This window comes from Momordica charantia (assembly GCF_013281855.1).
Source record: "Momordica charantia cultivar OHB3-1 chromosome 9 unlocalized genomic scaffold, Mcharantia_2.0 BLBB01000009.1, whole genome shotgun sequence".
Taxonomy (NCBI): Eukaryota; Viridiplantae; Streptophyta; class Magnoliopsida; order Cucurbitales; family Cucurbitaceae; genus Momordica; species Momordica charantia.
Window position 1 is genome coordinate 26,265,496 of NW_028275167.1, and position 25,206 is coordinate 26,290,701.

Consider the following 25,206-nt stretch of genomic DNA (forward strand, 5'->3'; position numbering starts at 1 on the left):
CTACTTTCAGTTTGGGTCTGACTTTTTGGTTATCGATAGTTTCTGAGGTTATGGATAAAATTGTGAGACATTTTATAAATATATTGCATTCTCTATAACAATCAACATCAGTTCATATTTAAAATAAGTTCTTTTTTAGAGTGGATTACAGGAAAATAGGATTCAAAACCTCAAAAAATTTTGTCGAGAATATGTTAATCGAACTATATTCAATGTGGCTCATATTTAAAATATATTAATTCTTTATAGAGTTATAATATTGGATCTAGAAAAAATAAAAAAATCTCATTCTAAATTTCTGCAAAATTATTTCATTAAAATATTGTCCATATTCATAATATCATCTTTTAAACAATTTAATTTTCAGAACCGCATGTTGCTAAAAAACGAACCATTAAAATAAATAAATAAATAAATAAAAACCCACTTGCGATTTCAAAGAATTTTCTACTTTGCCAACTTGTTCTATAAACGAAAAGGATAATTACACACTGCACCTTAATGATTCACTTTTTTTTCACTTTTTTGAGTTCATTACCATAGTTTATAAATTTACAAATCAAACCCAGTTCTAAAGAAATCTATACTTCATACAAAAACAAGCTCATTTAACTCTTGAATTTCACAAATTACACATTCAGTACTATCTTTAAAACAAGCATACGATTAGCAAGACAAGAAAATAAAAAAAAAATATAATTTATAATTATCCCTTTATAAAAAGCAGAGAATGTGAGAGGGCAGCTCACTCGCATCACAGAACAAAACAAAGTAACTCAGATTTTTAATCAAACATCGACATTGAAATTATAGAGAGAGAAAGAGGAGAGAGAGAGGCCACGAATAAGAGCCAGGAGAATGAGATCCAATTGAGACCCACCACCCAGAAAATCCGGATGAAAAGATTTCTTCTTATTGGCTACACAATTTAAACACTTCCTATCAAGCTGGGTTTCATAATATTGCCTTCTCTATCCCACCAAAAAGTCTGAAATCGACGCTTCCACCCAAAATAAATAAATAAATACCTGCTAAATTACAAATTTAGTTCCGGTATTTCAAAGTTGGTCATGCTGATTTAGAAGTCTCAAGTTTGAACCTTCTGGTCAGCTTAGTACTAAAAACTCTTGACGTCTCTCGAATTCGAACCTTAGGTGGGTGCGGTTGTGCCTAAGTATAGGGGAACAAAGCTTCGACTCCCAGTTATCAAGAAAATAAATTGTATCTTTCAATTTTATTTCTAATAGGTCCTTGAACTTTACAAGTGTCTAATAGATTCTTCAACTTTCGATTGTGTCTAAGTCTGGTAAAATTCTCAAATCTATTAGATAAATAATTTAAAGGTCAAAGTCTTACCAGACAAAAGTTTTCATTTTGCCAATGAACTAACTAAACATTTTTTCCCCCTTTTATAATAAATGTCGGGCCAAGTCTAGGTTATCATCCAATGCTAGAATGCAACCCATGCCTTTTCTTCAAACCCGTTGCTCTTGCTCTTAAAAACAATCTCTGTAGAAGAGGTTGCGAATGTTCAAAATGAACGGACTTACTAAACATTTTAAAGTTCATGGACCTACTTGACGCAAAATCGAAGCTCAACCTATTAGACCCAACAACTTTGAAAGTTGAGAAACTAAACTACCTATTTCAGAACTGCCTTTTCAGAAAGATTTGGGCCAGGCATGTTTTCAGCCCACTACTTCCTGTGCCCTACCCTTGAAGGCAGAGGAGGCACATTCATCATCATGTTGTCCTTCAAAAGATAAGACAAATTCCAACTACCATATCAGGAAACCTTTCTGAATACATCAACATTAACAAAAAATCTCACAACCCCACACCAACTAATTGGTAAGGAAACATTTGGGGTCTCCCACTAATGGATGGTTGCCTAAGCAAACTAAAAACTTGTATATTAAGTCTTTGATTTGACTGTTTCCTTTCTTGGCTTTAATATATTACAACATAAATGTTCCAGAATTTTTATACAAGTGAACAAATTAAAAAACCACAAAATATACAGAGAACAATTACAAAGAAAAGATTATGATCCAATTTTAAAGTTTTGGGGGGATGCCAAATGCAACCCTATCTCCTTTTCTTTTTCATAATACGTTAGGTTGGTTCATTCATGAGTATATAATATGACAGACAGTAGCTAATTATTTGTGTCACCTGATCTCAGTTCCTTTTCGAGCTCGTCGAATTCCCATTCACCAATGTCTTCGGCCGAGTAGTCATGACCGACTTTCCCGAATTCTGATTCCAGCTTTGCTAGCTCGGCTGCAGCATCTAGTGTCTGCTCTACCTTGGCAGCAGGTATTTCGGGTTGCGTATGAGTTTCACTTTTTGAGTCTTCGCTATCTCCCACTGGAGATCGGGGAACACTACTGTGCACCTCCTGACTAGATTCGTCTTCTGTTTTTGAAGGGGGAGTTTCGATTTCTAGATTGGGTCTCTCAATAGAGTCGAATTTTTCACGTAGTTTTTCAATATCATCGAACAACTCTTGAACCCTAGAATCATCTTTTCTGCATTGAGGTATAAAGAGGAAAAAAAATTTGGGTAATAATAGTGAAATGTGACATTCAGGAGTGAGGACTGGAGTACTACAATATAATACAAATCACAGAAAATACAATCCAGATCTTACCTGGAAACTTCAGCTTGTTGAGCCAAAAACTGCTCTTTCATGTTATCCACAACACCAAAGGTAGTAATAATCTGGAACAAGAAAACAAATCAAGGTGTAATTGTTCAATATCCAAGGTGAAGTCAACTTTACACTTGACAGGAAAATTGTAGGCAGCAGATATATGTCCTATATTTGGGACAATTTTTTTACTCGTTGAAAACAATGTAAACGAATAAAACAAAAACAAGCCAGAAAGTGCACCGGAAAAAAAAAAAAGTCCTATGCGAGATCCCACTTGAAATTTACGAGTAATGTATAACCATCCTGAATTATCTATATATCAAAAAAAAGAGAAACAACTCAAAACAAAGAGTAGAAACCGAAAGGGAAGCGTGAAGTGCTGTGCAGCATTCTAAACGTCCTAACAATCTTGAACGAATCTTGAATAATTCTCCTATTTCTCTCTACATAAATACCCCACACAAGGCCAAAGCACCTGAAAAACACTAAAACCTGCCTCTATTATGAAGGGATCAGAAGCTCATCCAATAAATCATACAAGACAAGTTACGAACAAAGTTCCCCAAAAAATGGAAGAATCTTGCCGCAAGAGGAGAAAAAATAAAGGAACAAATAACCTTATGATCCTTACCACCAGCTAGTAGTTAGCATTAGGAAAGGAGGCCAGAGGCATACGAAAACAGACCTCAAATTGATGGTGTTAATTCTCCTCGGCCAAATTTATTTTGTTTAATAAAATATATCATCTTTCACACCTTTACTTGGCATAAGTTCCGAACTGAGATAAAATTCTTGATGAAATTAATGGCGTTAATCCTCCTCAAGCTACCAACCATGTGAAAACACATCACATCTTTCACACCTGCTCAAGGGTATTTAACTGAGGGGAGGAAATCAAAATGAAAAATGGAGAAAACCCATTTTTCATTTTGGATTGGTGGATTCTCTTTTGGATTTCTCCCTTCGTCTTCCGAGTAGAATTGATGATTTTATTTTAGAAGGTTTTGGGGAGCCACCCTCAAAGATAAAGCTTATGTCCTTTGAAATTGTGCAGCGAGGGTATTGCTTTGGTTCCTTTGGAAAGAAAGGAATTATTTACTTTTTGAAAATAAAGTGGCATCTGTGGATTCTGTGTGAAATGTGAATATACGTCATATGGCTTCTTGGTGGACTTCTATCCATAAGAATGTTTTTTTATAATTACAGTCTACTTCTGATTATATAAGATAGAAAAGCCATCTTTGGGGAGGGTTCTCTACCCTCTGCCTTTAGGATGTTTCCCCATAGAGAGTCATGGTTCTTGAATATATTCCCTTTGTTTATAATTAAAAAAAAAATGGAGAAAATCCATAAACAGTCCAGAGTGGTAATCATCTGATGGAAAGCACAATAAAACAAAACAACCAGTAAGGTTCATTGTGCAACTCCTTCAGACGAGTTTCACCTCCTCCATAACCACCATTGCAACACCATGAAAAGACGACTGTGAGTCTGACTATCACAAATCCTCTCTTCAAAAACAAGGTCATTAATTTCTCTCCCTCTCTCTCTCTCTCTCTTTTTCCTTAAAACCTCAGTTTGAGTGCACCTCACACTTGGTTTTTTCTCTTTTAATTGGTCTCCGTATCTCTTCTCTTTGGAAGATGTTTGATAAAGCTAAATTTAGTATGCGGTATAAAAGATAAATTTTGTCATAATTCATATAGCTCATAAATTAGCATACCTAGTGAGTTGGAAGAAACAAACTCAAACTCAAATACCAAATACCCTAAGTTAAACTGAGCCAAACCACCCTTTTAGGCCTCTCTCTCTTATTTATGATTTCTCCTTTTTTTTTTCTAAATGAAACAGACATCAGTCATTTTTTTCATTTAAAGGCTTCTATTACTCTTACTTCTTTATTAAACAAAACGAGCAAAACCCACACTGGCCAAAGGAGGTACTCCTACATTTTTTATTATTTAGCTACATTTCTATTTTCAAGTTATTGCTATAGCCTATATATAACTTATTCATTAATCTTCCTTCACTCGATTTGTAGCCCCAAGGAATGGACATAATAACGTTTCTGTTACATTCCATCTCCTATTTGGTGGAAAAGGTTTGATCCATAAGCTAAGATGCTAAAAATAACTGAGAGCAAGATTCAAAAGTCTATAAACTACAATAGCAACAAAACTAGACTAGATTCATAGATTGAGAAATCCATTTCTGTTACAAATGTAAAACAAAAACTACTTATGCTGCCATTCCATCTTTTGAGCATGATAAACCTGACAAAAGTAATATGAGCATAATTATTGCTTATATCTGCCTACTTAAGTAATTATAAGAGGGTGAAAAAGAAGACCATTGATCAGCTTATTTTACTAATAAGCTATATATTAAAAACATCGTTATAACGTGATAACAAAATACCATTGGATAAGCTGTTTCAAATATATTTATATACAATTGGGACAATAGAATCCTTTTTTACACAAAAGCTATATATTCACCAACGTCATCATGCATTGAAATTAAAATAAAATTGGATGATAGAATATATACCTTGGCTTCATAACCTAAATATTCCTTTTCAAGATTATTTGTAGGGCTTAGAAGTTTTGACTCATCATTCTCCAGCACGGATTCCTTTGACCTGTCCAGAGTGATCTGATAGATAAGAAGCCATACTTCAGAACAAATAGAATCTTGATAACAAAACGGAAGAGGTTACCTCTGCCTCAAATTTTTCAAGTTCTCCACAAATTTTTCAATACGGCTGATCGACGGCTCCAACTCTTTCTATATCAGATCATCCACGCAAGGTTTCAAACATGGGGGGTCAGAGCTTATTCAAAAATCATAACTCATATTTCATGTGGCATCTAAGATACATGTATTCTTCAGAGAATATTATAAATACCTTATAAGCAGATAGAAGATCAATAGCCAATTTGACAAAGTAACCTTCATGTCTTTCCAACGCATCACTTCAGAAAGAAAAGAAGCAAGTATCTAAGTGTAACAAAACTCAATGGAGAAGAAATATTGCACGTTGCTTTTTTGCATATTTTCTCAATAGACCACTAGAAAAATCCCTTGACAAAGTTCTAATACTAACCATGTTGAAGAAAAATACCAAACATAGCAATAAAATACATACTTAACCTCCTTCTCCTTATTTTCTCTATATAGGCATTGGATATTCCACGTATCTTCCAGAAAATTAATCCACATATTCAAAACATTTGATTCTGCCTTACACGAGGCAATGGATTTTAACAGCTCATCTTCCTGAAAACATTCAGAGATACATATAATGAATAAAGACAAGAACTTTCAAGAAAATAACATAACAATACATCAAAATTAACCAAAAAAATGCACCCTTGTCTTTATATGTGCGACAATCTTGTTGTTGGCCTCCTCAAACTGCTCTCTCTCTTCCACTATATTGCGCAGGCGTGCATGGGCAGCAGCCAAGGAGATATTAACCTATGCCATATAGTGACAGCATATGTCAGAGTAAACACAAGTATGTGGAACATAAATAAAAAAAATATTTAAAATTCTATGGATACACAAACACGAACTTCATAATCCATTAATGAAACCATAGATGTGCAAATGTAGATTAAGTCCTATAAATGACAAAACCATGATGAACTTTCAATTATCATGGGATCAAAGATATCAATATAACATACACAAAAAAATAAGGCTTTTCTAACATTACATTTACAACAACGATACTCATTAGCTTATATAAAAATCTTCAGGCACCTCAGGCACAGGAATGTCTTATATTATCAATGATAAAATTACGGCATGCAACTTTGTACGAGTAGAGTGAATGACCAGCACAAGTGAAAAGGGGCTCAATTTTACAGTATATCATGGTTTTAACCAAGAGATAGGGGATAGAAGAAAAACCTTTTTCAATTGAGCTTCAATATCATCTCTCTGTCTTTCAAGTTCTGCAATTTCTGTAGCTAGTTCCTGTAAATAATTGAAAACATAAACTCAAATTATCTCCTTACAAAAGTTGAGAATAATCTGTATGGTTCTAATTATGCGTCATCTGTATAGTCTCTATCATATACGTGACACACAGTTCAAAATAGATATGAATTTTGACCGAGAACACACAATAAAATAATGTTGCAAAGTAGTTTCTTTTCTCATTACAATTTACAATCCAAAACACCAAGATACTGACATAAAATTGGAAATTGTTTTAAGTTATTTTTTCAAAAAATAGTTTTTAAACTGTTTTTTTATAATATTTTCCATTAATTTTAATTTTAAAAACTGGTTGTTACAGATTATATTTAATCATTGTGCTCTCTGATTTCAAAAATTATCCTATGAAACAAATTTTATGGTTGTTTTGATTCCCTTTGTCTGGCTGATCTGCTCGTATGGACCCCTGGGGAAAATGGCATTTTTTCCATGAAGTCGCTCACAATCTCTCACTCGGCTGGTGACAGTATTCTACCCCTGGCTTATGAAGATGGATTTGGAAGATGAATGCGCCAAAGAAACGCAGAACGTTACATAAGACCCTCACCCTGGGATGCTGTATCCCAAATACAACAGGCAAAATTCAGTATAGCATCCCCACATGGTACTTAGCCCATCTTGGTGCTGCCTTTGTACAAGGGCTAGCGAAGATCCCAGGCATATGTTCTTCTCCTGCCCACTTCCTAGTTCCTATGAATCTACGGAGCTATCTCCTTGAAGATTTCAGTCCTCAATGGGTCCACAACTATTCCTTATCCCTGCCCTACGCCATATTTTTTCCAGACAGCCTTTCTCCCGCTAGAAACAGGAACTTTTTTTCTCCTCGCCTGAACAGCCTACTTTTCGGTCCTTTGGATGGAAAGAAACAACTGCATCTCCAGCATAGAAAGACCCCTCAACCAGCTCTGGAATTATTTTTCTTGGATAGGAAACAATTTTTTTTATAATATGAAAGGTTATATAATGGTTAAACTCATCTAAAGGATTACAAAAAACTTCTCCAATAGAATAAAAGAGAGTTTAAGCTGTAATTACAAAGAGGTTGACCAATTTTACACTAATATAATGCCAAGAAGAGGATCGAATTTATAAGGGCTTCATGGGGTTTTCTTTGTCTTGAAAAACCCAAACGTTGCATTCGTTCCACATTACCGAAATGAAAGCTCAAGTTATGTTCATCCACAGACCTCTTTCCCAGATTGAAGGGGTGATCTTTAAGAATAAGCGACAGCCAATCTTGAACATTGTGAGGGGTTGTGAGTCAAGCCCTGGGATTATGTTATTTATTACGAGTCTTTGTGCGCTATTAAGTCAAAATCCCTTTGTAATTACACTTCTTATTTACAGACCAATTGGAGAGCTCCTTGGTCCTCCCGTATTTTCCACTCATTTAATGGGAAGTGGTTGTTTCTTATTATTTAATAAAAAAAATCTGCATATTAAAAAAAATCTATTTTTCATTTTTAAAAACTGAAAACTATATTTAAATACTACTCCCAAACAACACCTAACCTTCTCTTTTTCACCAACTTCACTTGCTTTGGTCATACGAACATTTAGTGCTTCCTCTTTCTGCGATCTGCAAAGCAAATGAAGGGAAAAAAATTATCACAAATGCATGAAATGTCGATCATAAAACATGAAACCCTCATGATAAAATAAATAAGAAAAGATAAAACAGGATCTTTGATAACCCTCATACAACCTTCTTCGATAGAATGAAGTCTATAAATTAAAAATAAAAATAATAATAAAAAGTCCAAAGGATGACAAAAGTCAGCCTGAAAGGACCAATAGATTAGATAAATGTACATTCATTCAAAAATAATAATAATAATAACTCTTTAAGAAAACATACATCCATATCCATTCCAACCAGAAATTAGCAAATATAAGAAAAAGAAGAAGATTACAAAAAATGCTTGGTATTGAAAACCTCCAGAGAGGTATTAAGCCTAAATCTATCTCCTACCGCCTCGGTGTTACCCTCCGGAATGATCAAAAACATATTTATTGATAACTTCTGGATCTCCAGAAAAATGCACCATTTCATTAGTCCATAAGATCTATAGTGCTCCTTGGTAATCAGTGGAGAAACCCTAGAACACCCCCTTTATCCAGAGTGTAGGCCCAAGGGCTTAAAAATACCAGTCAAAAGATATTATCTAGAAGAGTTTCAAGTGGAAAAGCATTCGGTAGTCAAAAACAATTTCATGTGTAAAAGTTGAAAACGGATAATACAGAGAATATCAACATACAGAAAAGGAAACGAGCTACATGTATGAATTCAAATTCATTATCATTAAGGAAACTGGGATCTTTACCTATGATCTGTAATGCGCTTTTCAGCTTTCACAGAGGAGTTTGAAAGAGACTCTGACAAGACTTTCAATTTATCAATCTGTATAAGTAGAAAAGTTTACAGCCACATACAACTTATTTCAGCCCATAGGCTAACTTTAACACATGTACAAAGGGTAAAGATAAAAATAAGACCGACAGGTATCAAGGCATCTCCAGAGCCATACCTTTTGAGCATGGATTTCAGGAGAATCTCCATTGTTTAATAATTTCTTCTTTAGCAGCAGTCCTTCCACTCTAGAACAAATTCGTATGTGTGAAAGTGCTGCTTTCAATGCCTGCACATAAATGGAACAGTGAAGTTCCCAAATACTTTTTTTTCCCTACGCATCAGCTTCATGATCGAGAATTACAAGACAGTCCATATTACAAGGTGTAACTCTGTTCTGTAGACTACAGTACATAATGTGAAGATATTGCTTTTGAGAGAAACAAACATTTACCTGGTAACTAGTAAGTATGATAATGGCCAGTTGGAAGGAGAAATAAAATAGAAGGTGCAATCTAGAGACAATAAATGTACTGATATCCCAATAAAATATTTAAGGTTCTTTATTGGATGAACAACTCATCAACAATATGGTAACTGACGCTCACTGCTCCGAAATTCATCAAAAATGAATTTAACTATTTAAGCATATTTATCAGCCGTAGTTAGTCCACTGCTTAGGCACTTACTTTTTGTACTTTTTTATTTTATCAATGAAAAGCTTCATAGTTCCACATAAAAGAAATAATAACAATAACAACTTTTGTCAACAGGCTTACCTCAATTGTTTCTATGGTGGTTTCTTCTGGTGTATTGCCATAACTTGCATTTGCAGACATCTGAGAAGCTGAAATTCCTTCTAGTTTTTTCTTCAAATTGGACAATTCAGTATCTACTCTGTGGCCATAAAGCGACACAAATAATTGAGGAAAGACTATTACATCAGCTTATTCTGACCATTTAACATCTATTCCCTTCTTTCTCATGTAGTGCATGTTCGCAGGTGAAGTAGTGATGATGGGTGCAGTTCAAATTAAGAAAGCATACTGTTCCCAAAAATCATTTTATTTGCACGCAGCCTAGACTTGGGACATTCTTAATCCCCTTCATTACTTATGGTAATGCATATAGAAATTGAAAATTACTTTTTGATAATAGAAACTGAAAATCATTGAGCAGGCATATGGCATGCAGCAGGTAGAATCAAGAAAAGGTAAACAACATAAAACAATAGTACATTATCTTTGAAGGTGGAAATCAATCCTGAATCCTCAAAGCCTAAGGCTTGTAAAGGAAAGGTATATCTAGCATCCAATTGTTATTAATTTTTTTTTTCAATTTGCTCACTATCTATGGGTAAGACAGGATTAATATTTGGTCAGATCAGATGGAATGACTACATGACCTTTTTTTCCTTTGAATAAAAACCATAACATTACCAAAAAATTGTTTACAAAAGGAAGGCCCGAGAAGATTTTAGATACCCACTCGCATAGGGTAAGGAGGTTACAAGGGGCTCCCTAATCGACATTAATCAAACAAGAATAAACCTTTTTTAAAATGAAACAAGAAGGCTAGAATAAACCCTTGACCCCTGAGGCTGCCAAACCCACTAAATAAGCATAATTACTGCATAGCAGAGATAAATAATAAAACATCGGTCAAACAAAAGTTGCAGAAGTGGAAATCATGAAGGAATAAAATTACTCATTTCTTACTCACCTCCCAAGATCAGCACTAATCTTCAACCCTGAAATCGCGCTTTGTGCAAATTGGAGCAATTCCTCCCGCTTCACCTGTATTTAAGATCTTCCGTAAACCTTTGCACAAAGAAAAGAGATGGAATGGGGAAATGCAATAGATCTAGCAGCCTCATCTTACTAATTCACACATCCATACAGTGGAAATCACATGAAGATTATTAGAGTTGAATTTGTAACATATTGATGATTAATAAAAATATGGAAGATTTTCTCAAAAAAAAAGGAAAGGAAAAAAAGCAATTATATTCTGATTATTGAAAGGAAGAGAGAAATAACCTTAAGAAGAGAAAATATAAATTAGGTGCCTCCTCAACTTGTCGTACAACTCTTTTATATCATTACATTATTACTATTACCATTGGTTATTCTTACGCTTCAGAAATAACATCTCTTAACATCAAAATAAAAACAAAGAATGAAAAAAGCTCTGAAGCAATTAGCTACTTCCAAAAGGCCTGAGATACTTGGGTTCTCATTTCTCAAAAAGGGAATGTACACAGCCTAAGAAACTCGTTAGTTACAAACAACTTACAACCTACAAGTACTCGTTTACACTTGAATGATGAAATCCTCTGAGAAACAACAAGAATGCATTTTCATACATAAAACAATTGTAGAATAGAAAGATGGGATCCTTGTGGTTTTCAAAACTTCAATTCAGACTATGTATGTTTAAACCCTTCAAAACTTTACCAATACTTCATCCTCGTAGCTGGAAAAGGATTTTGCCAGATCTTGTATGCTGCTAACTACTGCATTATGAACTTCTTTCCCCCCAATAAGACATAATCTGCAGGAAAAATTGTTAGAAATTTCTTAATCAAAAAACTGATCTCAAGAAATATTGGCATACCGCTTCTTATTCCCATCAGAAACCAAAGAAGTTAAATTAAAAAACAAGGTAAAAGGGCTTGAAACAGTGGCAAGAGCAGATGACTCATAAACTGGAAACCAACAGTCCAATTCAAAGTCAACACTTTGAGGCCAAGAAAAGTAAAGATAAAGACAGTTGGGGCCTGTTGCCTTAATATGACTAAAATATAGAACTCCTAGCATCTCCTACGGATAAAAAACTTAAAAAAAATAAATAAAATAATCCCCTTAACTTCATGAATATAAATATCGTGAAAATTTGAAGATGCATCTTTGGGATGCTTAATAATTAGTACTTCCAGATAGCAATCATGAACTATACTAGTAGCTTAAGTGAGGGACAGACCCAAACATGTCCTGGAGAAGAGACACTTCTTCCTCATTTGGTGCTTCAAGAATCTGAAACACAGAAATTAGTTAATTTGTAGGAATCTCCTTCGTGACCAATTAAAAAAACACAAAAGTTGACACCAGAAATCCAGACCCATGATCTGAACACAGTAAAAAACAACTGCGAATGGAATAATGATAAAATAGCAATCTAACAGTTCAAAATATGATGTGGGATGTCTCACTTGCATTCATTTCCTCCATATTCAATAAATCTAACTGATTCATCAGTCAAGCAAAAAAAAATGTGGAATGGGAACTAAGTTCCCATCGTCGCTCAATAGTACAACTTTTTATATCTCCACCTCACACAAGTATCATGCACTGCCTCTCCATTTTGTATAAAATCTATATAACATTCATAGTTCAATAACTAAAAAGAAAAAATTCACAAACTTGTAGCTTTTGCATAAATTTCCATATTCTACCTTAAGGAAGATTGCATCGATCAGCACTCAGATAGCACAGCTATACATTGAATTCAAAATTGATTTTTGAAATAAAGTAAATCTTATTAGGTGGCAAATATTCGATAACGATAATCAAGCAATGTTCTTAATAATACAAGTCCAAAAGGCATATTAATCTTGAACTCCAAACATCTTTAGAAAACTATACTATCAACTACCCACAAAGCTACAGTGATCCCATTTCTCTCCAGTTTGACTCATAATCATAAGAAATTACCATTGTTGTCAAATGCAAGAATTCCATTTTATTTTTTAACAAATTTCTTATATCATTCAAAGAACTATGTATCTCTTCATCAACAAAGTTGATAATAAATAGCACACCTCTTTTCACACGAATGTTCGATCCTAGTCAAAAGCTAAAACTGGTCCTTCAATTCAGGCCTAATAACCTCTCATCAAAACTTTACTGCAGAAACCTCATAACAATTAACATAACAGCATATTGTTCTCTTTGGTGCAAGTGCATTCAAAATGTCATAGTAAGGTGATACTAAACATGTACAACTCCATCATTTCCCAGTCGCAAGTCACCAATCTAGAGAAAGGACGTCATCAAGTTAACATACCATAGATAATGTAATTCCCTCCAGAGCTTGACTTTGAAGAAAAACATCACAAAAGTTCATTGGTTCCCCTTCAACATCAGGGTCATAATATAAAACCTATTCATTATGGTAAAAAGGTCAGAATGTAATAAACACAGAAGGAAAGAAGTTTCGCAAACCAACTACATTCAAAAAGTATTTTGGAATTTTCAAAAGATAATTAGGTAATTCTGAAATTAATTTTTAGTACTTTGTAAATATTTCAAACTTTCAAATGCTTGTTAATGCAAGAAAAATATGTGATGCTGACATTACAAGTCAATTAACTAAAACCCCACATAAATAAAAGGTCGACTGAATTTATTTTACATCTCTAATTGCTGCACCACCAAATAATGCATGGTCATAGGTAAATAAATGTCCTTCTTGATCCCCATAACATTTCAAAATCAATGCACAGAGTAACTTTAACGTCAAATATAAAAATCCATGAGGTCAGAATCCAGAATTCTAGAAAATGCACCAAAAACTTTTGAAAAATTGCTTGTTTAGTGCTCAATTCTTAACCGTATACGCCAATGAGGTAGGGGTAATCAACACATGTTGTAGAAGCACAAGTATTTATGAACATACTTGAAGTGGGGAGGTGTTCAGAAAAAAATTTACTCACAATAGCAGGCTGTCTCGGGCTCTCCTTTGCATCTTCAAAAGCAAGATGTTGCTCCAGGGTCTTTGCTTTCTCCTCAGAGGTAACATCAGATAATTTTTTAACCTCTTTAAGCACAACCAACCACCTTTTCAACAACAGAGTTCTTTCAGGGCCCCTACAAGACACAGCAGCTTCTTCCAATCTTTGTATAGTCTGCCTGACACTTCTGAAATTCCGTGCCCCCTACATCCAAAAGAAAAAACCGATTGAATTAATATAATTAAATAGCCAATCTCCCTAATAGGAAATCTTAAGCGGCTAAGCAGACGCAGCAAAACCAACAATACTCGGAAAGATAATCCACAACCGTATTAAGTAAAAAATTAAACTAAATGGTCGACAACTTTTTCTGTTCGGATTGAACGATGGGTGCAATTAATCTTTATAATAAAGTAATAGGAAGACAAATTTTTAGGTAGCAGTGCCCAGAAACGTCAGGTCGATACATACTCATATCCATGGGAAGCCCCCGAAACCGATTATCTCTCTCTCTCTCTCTCTCTCTCTCTCTCTCTCTCTCTCTCTCTCTCTCTCTCTCTCTCTCTCTCTCTCTAAATAAGAAACAAAACCATCAGAAATCGATTATTTCCCCGCTTAAAATATAATAATTATTCGCCCTAAGCTACTACTCCGAAATTCATCCCATCCTCGTGTCCGTACGAAAGATTCACCAAAATTCAAATCCATTTCTTAATGCCTCCGCGTGCAATTTCAGCTAACGCTTGCATAAAAATAAATAAATAAATAATAAAAACGCTACGTAGAAAGAAATCAAAGCGAAGAAAGAAAAATGCATAAGAATTCAACGAGATTATAAGAACTATCCAACATTTCCAAATTCCACCGCAGCTCAAAACGACACCAGACCAGGAAAATCAAAAACATAACAAATGAAATTGAAACAGGGGAAGTACAATGCGATCTTGGAGAATTTTGGCACCCTCGGCAACGGCCTGGCCGGCGTGGTGAACGACGGTGTCGGCATAATTCTTGACGACGCGAGTGAGGTTGCTATTGTTCCCAACCTCCACCGCCTTGCTCACTGCCAATCTCAGCCACGACATTTCGGATTCCTTCTAATCTGTATCGAGATTTTGCGAAGTAATTTGCAATGGAGAATGATGAGGATGGAGACAAGACGCTACGGAGGAAGAAATTGATCCCGCATGGAACCCAGCTTTTAGGGGTTTATGTGTTCTGCAGAAAATGGCGCAAAGTGTTCTTCTGAAATGGGGAAGTCAATTTGGCAGAGTCAGCGATGCTGGGGAATCTAAACGCTGTCGTTTCGAGATTACTACCGGATAACCGTAACGGCATGGCTCGAACCCGGCCCAGTTAGTACTCATGCGGCCCAGGCCCAGGCCCAATTCTATGTAAAAAAAAAAGGTCTTATTTTACGAAATTATTAGGATTTTTTCTTTTATGGACGTACTCTTGCACTTTTTTTCTAATAAATACATTTATAATTCTGTTTCAAATTAATGTTTAGATTTAATTTAAATATTGAACTCTTTCTGTTTGTTCCTAAAATATCAAACATTTCCATTTTAATCCTAAGCATTCTACAAAATCCTATTTTACTCATTGTCATTCAGTTTAATTTTAACAAGTACCTAATATAGGTACATATTTTGATTGTGAAGATAAATCATTAGTTCAGTTTCTATGGATTGTTTTAGGATTGTTATTAGTTAGTAGTAACTTATGGGTTATTATTAGTTCTTCAATCGTAATTATTCAGTTCAACCGCCACTTTAGCTTACTTTTCATTAATATAGAGAATACGTTTAAGTGAAAATGTATTTTATTGTTTCTGTTATTCCTTTTTCTCTTTATGATATAACATTATGGCTTGAGAGATCCCATTTTAACAACATTTTTCTTTTATCTCCATCCGTGCTTCGCCATGTGTGTTTCGAGTTTATCTCAAAATTCAAACATAGCACCTTTGCGTAAAGAGCTAATATTGGCAATCATATTAAAATGATTACGCTTATAGAATGTAATTACCTCCTATGAAAATTACAAATTCTTACGCATCTACAAGGTTATGGTCTCGGTCTCGAAAGGTTTGTCGTCTCTGATGACTCAACATGGAATGTTAAAGACAATTAATTTTTTCTTGGTTACTTGATTCAACCGTGAAATAAGTTGTTCAATACATACTCGGTCGTGACACTAGTCTCAGAAATTTGGAAGGGATTGTTATTAGTTACTTCTTGCCTATTATTATGGTTAATGATTGAGTTTTTCAGTTGTAATGATTATTCACTTTTCAGATATAACATTTTAGTGGGCATATACTTTCTTGTTTGTGTCATTCATTCTTCTTTCCATATGATATCACAACATGTTTTATTTATTCGATCAACGTATATCCATATATTTAATTCCTACAAGTAGCTGTCTATATGAAATGGGCCCAATTGTTGGAATAATTAAATGATAAATGGTTAAACTTTTGAATCTCGTTGAATTAGTTAATGCATATGCAACTTGATCAATCAAAATACCGTGAGTTCGAATTTCGACCCCTACATACTATACTAAAAAGAAAAAAAATTAGTGAGAGTTTTTTATTTTTTAATCTATGAGTGTTCGGGGTAGATTACGCACACCTCGACTAATCTCATGAGATAACCGAATTGTGGCTCAAATATCATATTAATATTTATAATATTCTATCTCAAAATCAATTGATAATAAGAGAGGTAGCTTATGTTTATTATAACTCGTTCAATGGTAATTGACATATATCTTCAATTAAAATGTTGTGAGTTCGATCTCCACCTCACATGTGGTACTAAAAAAAAAACCCTTGTTAGATCTTTATTTTATCAATGTGAGATCTTAAACACTTCTTAATACAATATGATTTTATTTAATGTTACTTCATAAGTTACCGAGAAATGAGCGGGTTGAAATTAAAACTTTTATTTATAAGCTGTCGACAAATTAAAAAAACAAAAGAGTTGATTTCATTTAACCACATTATCTTAAAATAAATCAATAAAAAAGAACAATTAAGTGTCATTATACTACCTAGGAAATTACATCAAGTTGGCTTTAGCTTTAACTTATGCTATAGTTTTTATCAACCTTACTATTAATAATAATGTAATTAATTTATTAGTTATATTTATTAATTTTAAGTAGTTGTCATTATTATAAATCTATCCCCAAAAATTGAACCCAATCCTCCATTGGACTCACAAAACATTGAAACAAATAGAGTTCCCTTTCTATCAACAAATATGCTTTCAAATTCACCGGGTTATCTTCGTACATCGAAGAATAGAACGTTATTTTGGTTATTACTGATCATCTTCTTCACATTTCATGTCGTCTCAGTATGTTGCGGTAACTTGTTTCTATCTCGCTATACAATTTTATTCTTTTTTTTTAAACTTCAATCTCTATTATGGTTCTTATCTTTATCTTAATTTTGATTTAAGATAAGAACGTATGTAGGTTTAGATTAGAGAGTTATTTGAGTAAATTAAAGTTAGCATTTCACTATAAAATTTTTCTATACCATATTATATTAAAAATATTGAATAATTATCGGTTAATCTAACTATATAGTTAAATAGATAAGTCTAACTCCTAAAATAAAAATCAAACCTACTAATATTTTAACAACACTTACTTTCTGTTAATTAATTAATATTGTTACAGGGTGATCTAATTAATATATATGATAAAATTTAGAATTTAAAAAGGATAAGAATTAAATTGGAAAGAAAGTAAAAAGATTAGGGATAATTTGCTTACTATTTCATATAAATTTTATTTATTTATTATTATTATCACTTTTTTTTTTTTAGTCTCCCGTGACGATTGGGTGAACATCGACTGCGGCAACGACGAACTTATTTTTGTGGACGAGCATGCAGTTTTTTGGGACTCCGACGATCTATACACCGACGCCGGAATCAACCAAAAAATCCGAATAAATAAAGATCAAGCGCTCGAAATTCTAGACACGCTCCGATATTTCCCTTCCTCGAGCCAACAGAGTTGCTACAAATTACCGATTTATCAACAGAGTCTACGATACCTCGTAAGATCGGGATTCCTCTACGGCGATTACGACGGCCTGAATCGGACGCCGGCGTTCGATCTCATCCTCGACGGCAAGAAACTGACGGCGGTCGAGCCAGCGTCAGCGACGGAGGCGATAATCGACGAATTGGTCTACACATCGGGGAGTTCTGGAGTGATGAATTTGTGTTTGGCGCAGAGGAAAGACGGCGGAATTCCGTTCATCTCTTCGATTCAGGCGGTCCCGACGGTCGACGATTTGTATTCGAAGATGCAATCGAATGAAACTTTCCGCGTCGTTGCTCGGATTAACTATGGGAGAGACGATGAATCGTATGACTCTAAATTATAATCTGCACTTTGGTTATATCATATGTGTTTTACTCTCTCGGTATTTTTTCAATTTATTATTCATTATTTAAATATTTTTAAAAACCTTGATTTTTATTGAAATGGGTGAATTTAAAGAATTTTTAGTTTATTTCGTTGAAATTGTGGGTGAATGTAGTGGATGTAGTAAAAATTGAAATCGTGGGTCCTGTTTGATGAAATTTAAAATTGTAAGGTAACAAAATTATTATTCTGCTCAAATTGATGATTATAAATTGAAAAATTCCCATTTTATGTTTGATAGTTTTGTTTTTTTATTTATTATTTTGAAAAAAAAAACGTCTAGATGGATAATTTTTGTGATTTTTTAGTACAATTAAGATTTGAAAACCGTATTTTATTTTAAAGTAAAATTATCGTGCTTGGTTTCAATTTTGCTTTTAATTCTACTTCTAAACTCTTTAGTTTCCCTCCGGCACTTTAATCATTGATGGATTTTCTTTTATGGCAAATTTAATGGAAACTAGAATGGCAATTTTGAAGCTAATAAAAAAATCAAAGCTAAAATATAAAATTTCTAAACTTTTTTCAAACTTTAAGTGCATCAAAAAATAAGTGTAATTTCTACTCGTGCATCGCTCAACTAATTTAAGTATCTATTTTTTACTAAAAGATCCTAGTTTGTCAAAAAAATTTACTAATCTAACCACCACTCGTATGTTTGTCATCGCTAATAAAGATAAAATGCTGGATAGATTCCCACCTTGTAATAAAAAAAATAAAAAATATGTGCTTAATAAGTCTTTAGTTTAATCCAACTTTTGTTTTAGTATAATATGTAGGGTGTAGATTCAAACTCGACCTTTTCAATCGAAGATTAGTGTCTTAGATTGGATAGCTTAACCCAAACAAATTAGAAAAACACACCGTTCATTTTGATCACTGTATTTTCAAATCATTTTGGTCATTGTACTTTCAAAATGTTCATTTAGTCTCTGAAAAATGACCATTTTGTTTCCTTAATATTATTTGTAATATCATTTTTCTATCACAATTTCAATACACGACGCCACACTTAATATATTTTTTAAAATATAACTCTGACTTTAAGTTTCAATTATGTTTAGATTTTATGCTTAAATTGTGTAGATAAGGACCAGTACAATAATTAAAATAACCTAAAGTTAAAATAAATGACAAAACATTTTAAAACAACAAATTAGTATTTTAATCTAAAATTTAATATTCTTACCCTTTGATTCTTCGAGAAACAGAACTTCCCCGTTCGAGGACGATGATTACGGGAGGACGTGGACGTCCGGAGCGACACCCCCGAACTGCAACAACATATCGGCGATTCCCGATTTCGAATCGCCGGAAAAAAATCCTCCGCCGTTCGTGCTGCAGGAAGCCATTGAATCCGACAACGCATCTTCTCCGATTGTCCTCACTGTCGATTTCCCCAAAACCTCCTCGCAGTCGCAATCGGCTTACTTCGTGCTCTATTTCACCGAAGCGGAGGATTTCTTGAGGGAAGACAACAGAACCATCAACATCCTCATCGACGGCCAGAACGTGTCCACGATTACCACCAGTGTTAGCAAATGTACGGTGGTTACTCTGTATCCGGTTGATGTGAGGAAATCGATGGTGAACGTGTCGCTTGTCGCTGCAAATTCCTCCGGCTTGCCGCCGTTGATCAGTGCGATGGAAGTTTTCACTAAAGTTATTCCTATCGGCGGCGCCGGCGCCGGGCCGGCGGTGCAGTTTACTCTGTTGTCGTTTGTGCTGATGCTTAGTGGTTGTGTATTGGCCAATTTACTGTGATTCTTCTTCCTCTTTTAATTTGAGCCCTAATTCTTTAAATTTTCACTGCGCAAAATGTTCCTAAAATCACGAATAATATAACATTGTTTTTTTTTTCTTTAGAAAATTTTAATTTTAGAATTGTTGCTGATCACCGTTGTTTTGTTTCCTCCAGTTGATTGTATTTCTTTGCTACCCTCTCTAAAAAAATAAATAAATAAAAATAAAATTAATGTTATCTTCTTTGGGAATAAATTTTAATTTATCGGATAAATTTTTTTGATTGATGCATGTTTCATTGAGATCAGCATTTCTCCGACCTCATTTTACAAATATTTCTCAGCTTCTTGATGGAGACTGAAATGTCTATATTGTTCATATTTATCATGAAGCCAACTTCTAGGCAGACTGGTTTGCTAATAAGAATATTAATCTCCCTTTAGGTTTTCACCTTTGTACCGAGCCGTCTAACGGTCTCTATCCGCCTTTGATTACTTGTCTCGTAGGATTCTTACACCCCACCTCATTGCTTGCTCTTGGACCTGGAATGAATTTGGAAATGTTATTCTTTTAATGTTGTTTACCATAAATTTTTTGGAATCGAGATTATAACTCCTTTAGTTTGGAATCGGAATCAGAATCGGATATATAACAGTTACTAGTATACGCCTGTTTTCTTTTTAGCCTATAAAAAATACATTGTGGTGCTATTTTTTTTTAATTATATTTATAATTTTTTTTATTACTATATTATTGATAGTAAATATTTTTTTTACCAAAACAATTTATTTAATATTAATATTAATAAATAATAAATAATTAAAATAAAATTACATCTACTAAAATACTATTTAATTAGGACCATCATCATTTAATATAAAATATTGTTAAATTTTATTATAATAATATTTAATAATAATGTTATCTATTATTATAATAATTAATAATAATGAATTATATTTTAAAAATATTATATTAATTAATAATAACAATATTAAATATTATATAATAATATCACATCAACTCATAAAAGTGATATAAATTTTTATTAAAAGAAAAATTATTAGTAGTATAAATGAAAAAAAGTATAAAACAACTAAATAAAAAGTTCTGAGTCTCATCAATCATAAGAGAGAAATGATAAAAGTAGAAAAATGATTGCAATAAATGAGATTGATAGTATGTAGAAGACGAATGAGATTGGCCCTTGAGAATGAAAAAATTGGGTGGTCCCACAATTTGATTCTCATTCGAACAAAACAATTTGGTAAACATCATGAAATAAAAAAATTAATTCTCATTCCTTGATTACGAATCCTTTGAAGTAAACATGAACTTAATTCTTCTCGCATTTACTCCTATCTCTTCCTTGAAAAAATGTTATCTAATTTGTTCTCAAATTATATTTTTCAATTCTACTAAATTTATGTTCCACTCAGTCATAAAACTTTAAAAAACGTATATAGTTGTCTCTTCTAAATTTCATTGCTTTATATTTAAAAAATTAAGAACAAAACTTATAACGGTTAAATCACATTTATCAAATATATATATTTTCATATTTATGATCTTTTTAGAAAAGGTAGAACTAGAAAAATATTATCTAAAGTTGTTTAATCTGAAGCTCTTTAATTTGGGGAGTTCTCGTCGAGACGCCATCGATAGTTTAGTTTACTTTTCAGTTCAAAAAGCTAACTTTTAAAAGAGAAACAAATTCTTATATTTAATTTAAATAATATGGGAAAAATTTTCCGCAGCCAGGATTCGAACCTGGATTTCAACAATTGAAACTGCCAAAGAGCGGTTGTGCTACTGCGGATTCGATGCACAAAAATTATTTTAAATCTATTAATGAACTATCACTGCTGAATCATTTTAACAAATTAATTAATATTTTATATTAAATCTTATTTAACGCTTAAACATATTAAAATTTATAAAATTTGTATTAAGTAGCTAAAATATTTATCATATGTGTAAATAGAGCAACAAATTTTCAAATTTTTAAATATGACAAAAATATTTAGAACCTATTTTTTATTTTTTAGCTGTTCCTATTTTACTCTTCTAAATTTTCATATATATTAATGGTGAAATCAAAACTTTTATGGTTTAATTATAAGGTATTTTGTCCATAATCTTTCAAAAGTTTATGTCTAATAAATTCATATATTTTAACGGATAAAATTTCCATATTTAGATTCCCATTAAGTGCATATATATGTATATATTAATATATTATTTTCAATCATAAACTCTGGTCTCATATCTGGTACGTTAGAGTATTGAGAAGACCTTTTTTCTAGTACGAGACAATTGGAAAGGAGGCAGTTCTGGTATACAAGTTATCATGCCCATAATAAATACTAGATAGTCAAGTGCCATAAACTTATAATGTATACTCTGCACGACCATACATAAAATAAGAATAACACTTGGAGAGGAGGACAAGTAGCTAAGTCTACCGCATAAACATTTATAAACTACTCTACCATAATTTCTAATCGATAATTCCAATTTTATTATAATAGCATTTAGAAATTGATTTTTTAAAAAAAAAAGTCTAAAATAAAACTAAAACAAAGAAAAGTCACTTGCAACTACATCCTGAATCCAAGCAGCAGAAAAGTTAGAAATCCATCATTCTTCCTCATCGTTGTGCGTCGCTCTCCTCGCCAATTCGTGGGCCACTGAATTATTCCCTCTGTTGATGTGGGCGATCGAAACAATTCCTCTCGTTTTCGCTAATTCCACAGCTTCCTCAACAAGCCAAATATTTTCTGTTAGATCGACGTCCTCCTTCTTCATTAATCGAGTTACTTCGACTGAATCTAATTCAAGGTAAATTGGACTTCTACTTTGCATGTTGATGGATTGGAGTCCTCGAATTATCGCCATTAGTTCTAGGGCTTTGATTTCCTTCTTCTCCCTGATTTTACAGTTTCCAGCCAAAACAATCTCCCCCCTACAGTCACGAAGAATCCACCCTAGGCCACCTACTTCGCGCTCCTCACTCCACGATGCATCTGTATTGAGTTTCCAGCAATTGGTACGGGGAGCACTCCATCGAGCGCCAAGCATGTTGAGATTCTCCCTTCCTCGTGGCAGGTACCCATCATTTTGTTGGCTCCTTCTCGTTTGGGATATGCATGTGCCTTTATCTATGTTGGAATTTATGAACAAGACTATTGATCTGCCTAGTTGTTGTTCATCAATGGTTTCTCCTCTAAAGATGCTTCTGTTTCTGCTATCCCATATCTGCCAAGCAATAACCATGCTAGTAGCCACCTCTTCATCTGAAAGCATGTTCACCAACTAGTTCCAACTGTCCTTGTTCGTCCAATGAGCTCTGTTAACACCAAAATGAGCATAGTAAGTAGGAAGAAATTTACTCCAAATATTCCTAGTTACCTTACATTCCCATAAAAGGAGAAACCATCTCCTACACAAGCCACAAACAAGATCAGTTGAAATTCCTTTCTACTTAAGGTTCATTTTGGTTGGAATGATATCGTGGTAAATTTTCCAACAGCAAATTTTAACTTTAGGGGCAGCTTTTGACTTCCAGAATTTCTTCCACATTTGTCGATGGGAATCCAAATTGGAAGTGGAAGCTAAATTAGCGTTCTCAAGTTCCATTCCCAATTTATAAGCACTTTTCACACTGAACACTCCCCTTTTATCTCTATTCCAAATGACTTCATCTGCCCGACAATGTCTAGGAAGAGGGATTTGGAGAATTGCTTCGGCCTCTTGAGCATTGAAGGACTCCCTGATGAGCTCTTCATTCCAGCTGCCTCTCTCCCTAATCAAAAGAGACACACTGTTGTATTTTAAGGACTCTTGGGCTTGAAGGATCCTACTACTTCCTTCCCTTGGGAGCCAGGGATCAATCCCAATTGTAACTGCTGACCCGTTGCCAATTCTCCATCTGAAGCCTTTGTCAAAGAGCTTTTTCCCCCAAAGGATACTTCTCCACATATAGGACGGGTTTTTCCCCAGTTTTGCTCGCATAAAGTTGCCATGGACGAAGTATTTGCCCCTCAAAGTTCTGGTCACCAAACTATCTGGATTTTTTTATAATTCTCCAACATTGCTTGGCTAGCATGGCTTGATTAAAAACACTAATTTCCTTGAATCCCATTCCTCCAAGATCTTTGCCAATGCAGAGCTTTTTCCAGCTCTTCCAATGAATCTTCCTCTCGCATTTAGAAATTGATTAATCAATAAATACAAGTGTACTTGATATCTATTATTCAAATCCATGATCGCCGACCTCCGTCAAGAAAAGGAATAAAATAACATAAAGCATAACACCTAGTAAAGAGATCAATCTTCAATGAAATAAATACCGCAACTTCAATCGTTTTTATGTTTGTTATATTTTGGTTTTTTAATTTCTAAAATAATTATTTTAATTTTTAAATAAAATAGTAATAACTATCATTTTAACCGATGCATCAATTCTTTGTGTTCACATCTTATAATTGATTTTGAAATATTATTCTATTGTTTCTAAATCAAATGGAAACATGGGTTTGAAATTGATGAAGAGAAAGATTACCTATTCAACAACATTGGGTGAGGTTTAATTATAACAACCAAACTAGCATCATTTCAAAGCCTTTCAAAATCACGTCAACTTTAATGTATAATATAAGTTATGTAATTAATTAGCACTTGGTTCACCAATATTGACCATAGAAACATGTAATTAACCATCTCATTCTAACGACTTTGACCCCATTGGATAATAATATAAGATATTATTAAATACATCACATTTATTGTAATAGATTAATAAATATTAATAGAGCAAGACTCTTTGAAGTTTCAAACAACATACCTCTCATATTATATAAATAAATAAAATCAAGGGAAAATATATTTTTAGTCCTATCTTAAAGTTTCAAAATGAACACTTTTAGTTACTAGTTCAATACCACGTGCAAATGTACGGAGTATTTTCAATCTAACTTTATATTATAATTAAAATTATTAAAAAAGATCTTTAAATTATATTTTTGGAAAATGAATAGACAAAAAGTTATATACTCAAACTGTTTAGATTTCATACAAATTATTGTTGATAATTAATTTATTAATTTACTATTTATAATTAATTAAATACTTTTTCATGCTCTTACACAAATTTTTTTCCAACAAAATCAACATGAGCTCGTAATAGATCAATACATTATTATTATTTTCTAAAAAAACATTCTTAATACATGAAACACATTATAAAAGAACAATAAA

The 25,206-nt window shown here is 33.3% G+C and overlaps 3 protein-coding genes across 3 annotated transcripts; 1 reads left to right on the forward strand and 2 right to left on the reverse strand.

The window, feature by feature from the left end:
* Positions 1-1,887: 1,887 nt before the first annotated feature.
* Positions 1,888-14,995, reverse strand: LOC111010065 (uncharacterized). Its single transcript, XM_022283355.2, has 18 exons — positions 14,682-14,995; positions 13,729-13,950; positions 13,080-13,175; positions 11,997-12,049; positions 11,471-11,567; positions 10,737-10,810; positions 9,794-9,911; positions 9,193-9,303; positions 8,989-9,065; positions 8,177-8,243; positions 6,575-6,640; positions 6,029-6,136; positions 5,805-5,935; positions 5,565-5,631; positions 5,376-5,443; positions 5,207-5,297; positions 2,654-2,724; positions 1,888-2,531 (listed from the first exon to the last, which is right to left on the reverse strand). Exons 1-18 carry the CDS (start codon positions 14,829-14,831, stop codon positions 2,159-2,161), a joined length of 2,040 nt encoding a protein of 679 aa, XP_022139047.1. The 5' UTR covers positions 14,832-14,995; the 3' UTR covers positions 1,888-2,158.
* Positions 14,996-15,025: 30 nt separating this feature from the next.
* On the forward strand, positions 15,026-20,136 carry LOC111010171 (receptor-like protein kinase At5g59670). The gene is made up of 3 exons (XM_088117475.1): positions 15,026-15,101; positions 17,595-18,144; positions 19,410-20,136. The coding sequence occupies exons 1-3, from the start codon at positions 15,026-15,028 to the stop codon at positions 19,966-19,968; spliced, it is 1,185 nt and encodes a 394-aa protein (XP_087973601.1). The 3' UTR covers positions 19,969-20,136.
* Positions 20,137-22,587: 2,451 nt separating this feature from the next.
* Positions 22,588-23,928, reverse strand: LOC148209278 (uncharacterized). Its single transcript, XM_088117477.1, has 2 exons — positions 23,478-23,928; positions 22,588-23,243 (listed from the first exon to the last, which is right to left on the reverse strand). The coding sequence occupies exons 1-2, from the start codon at positions 23,926-23,928 to the stop codon at positions 22,588-22,590; spliced, it is 1,107 nt and encodes a 368-aa protein (XP_087973603.1).
* Between the last annotated feature and the right edge of the window lie 1,278 nt (positions 23,929-25,206).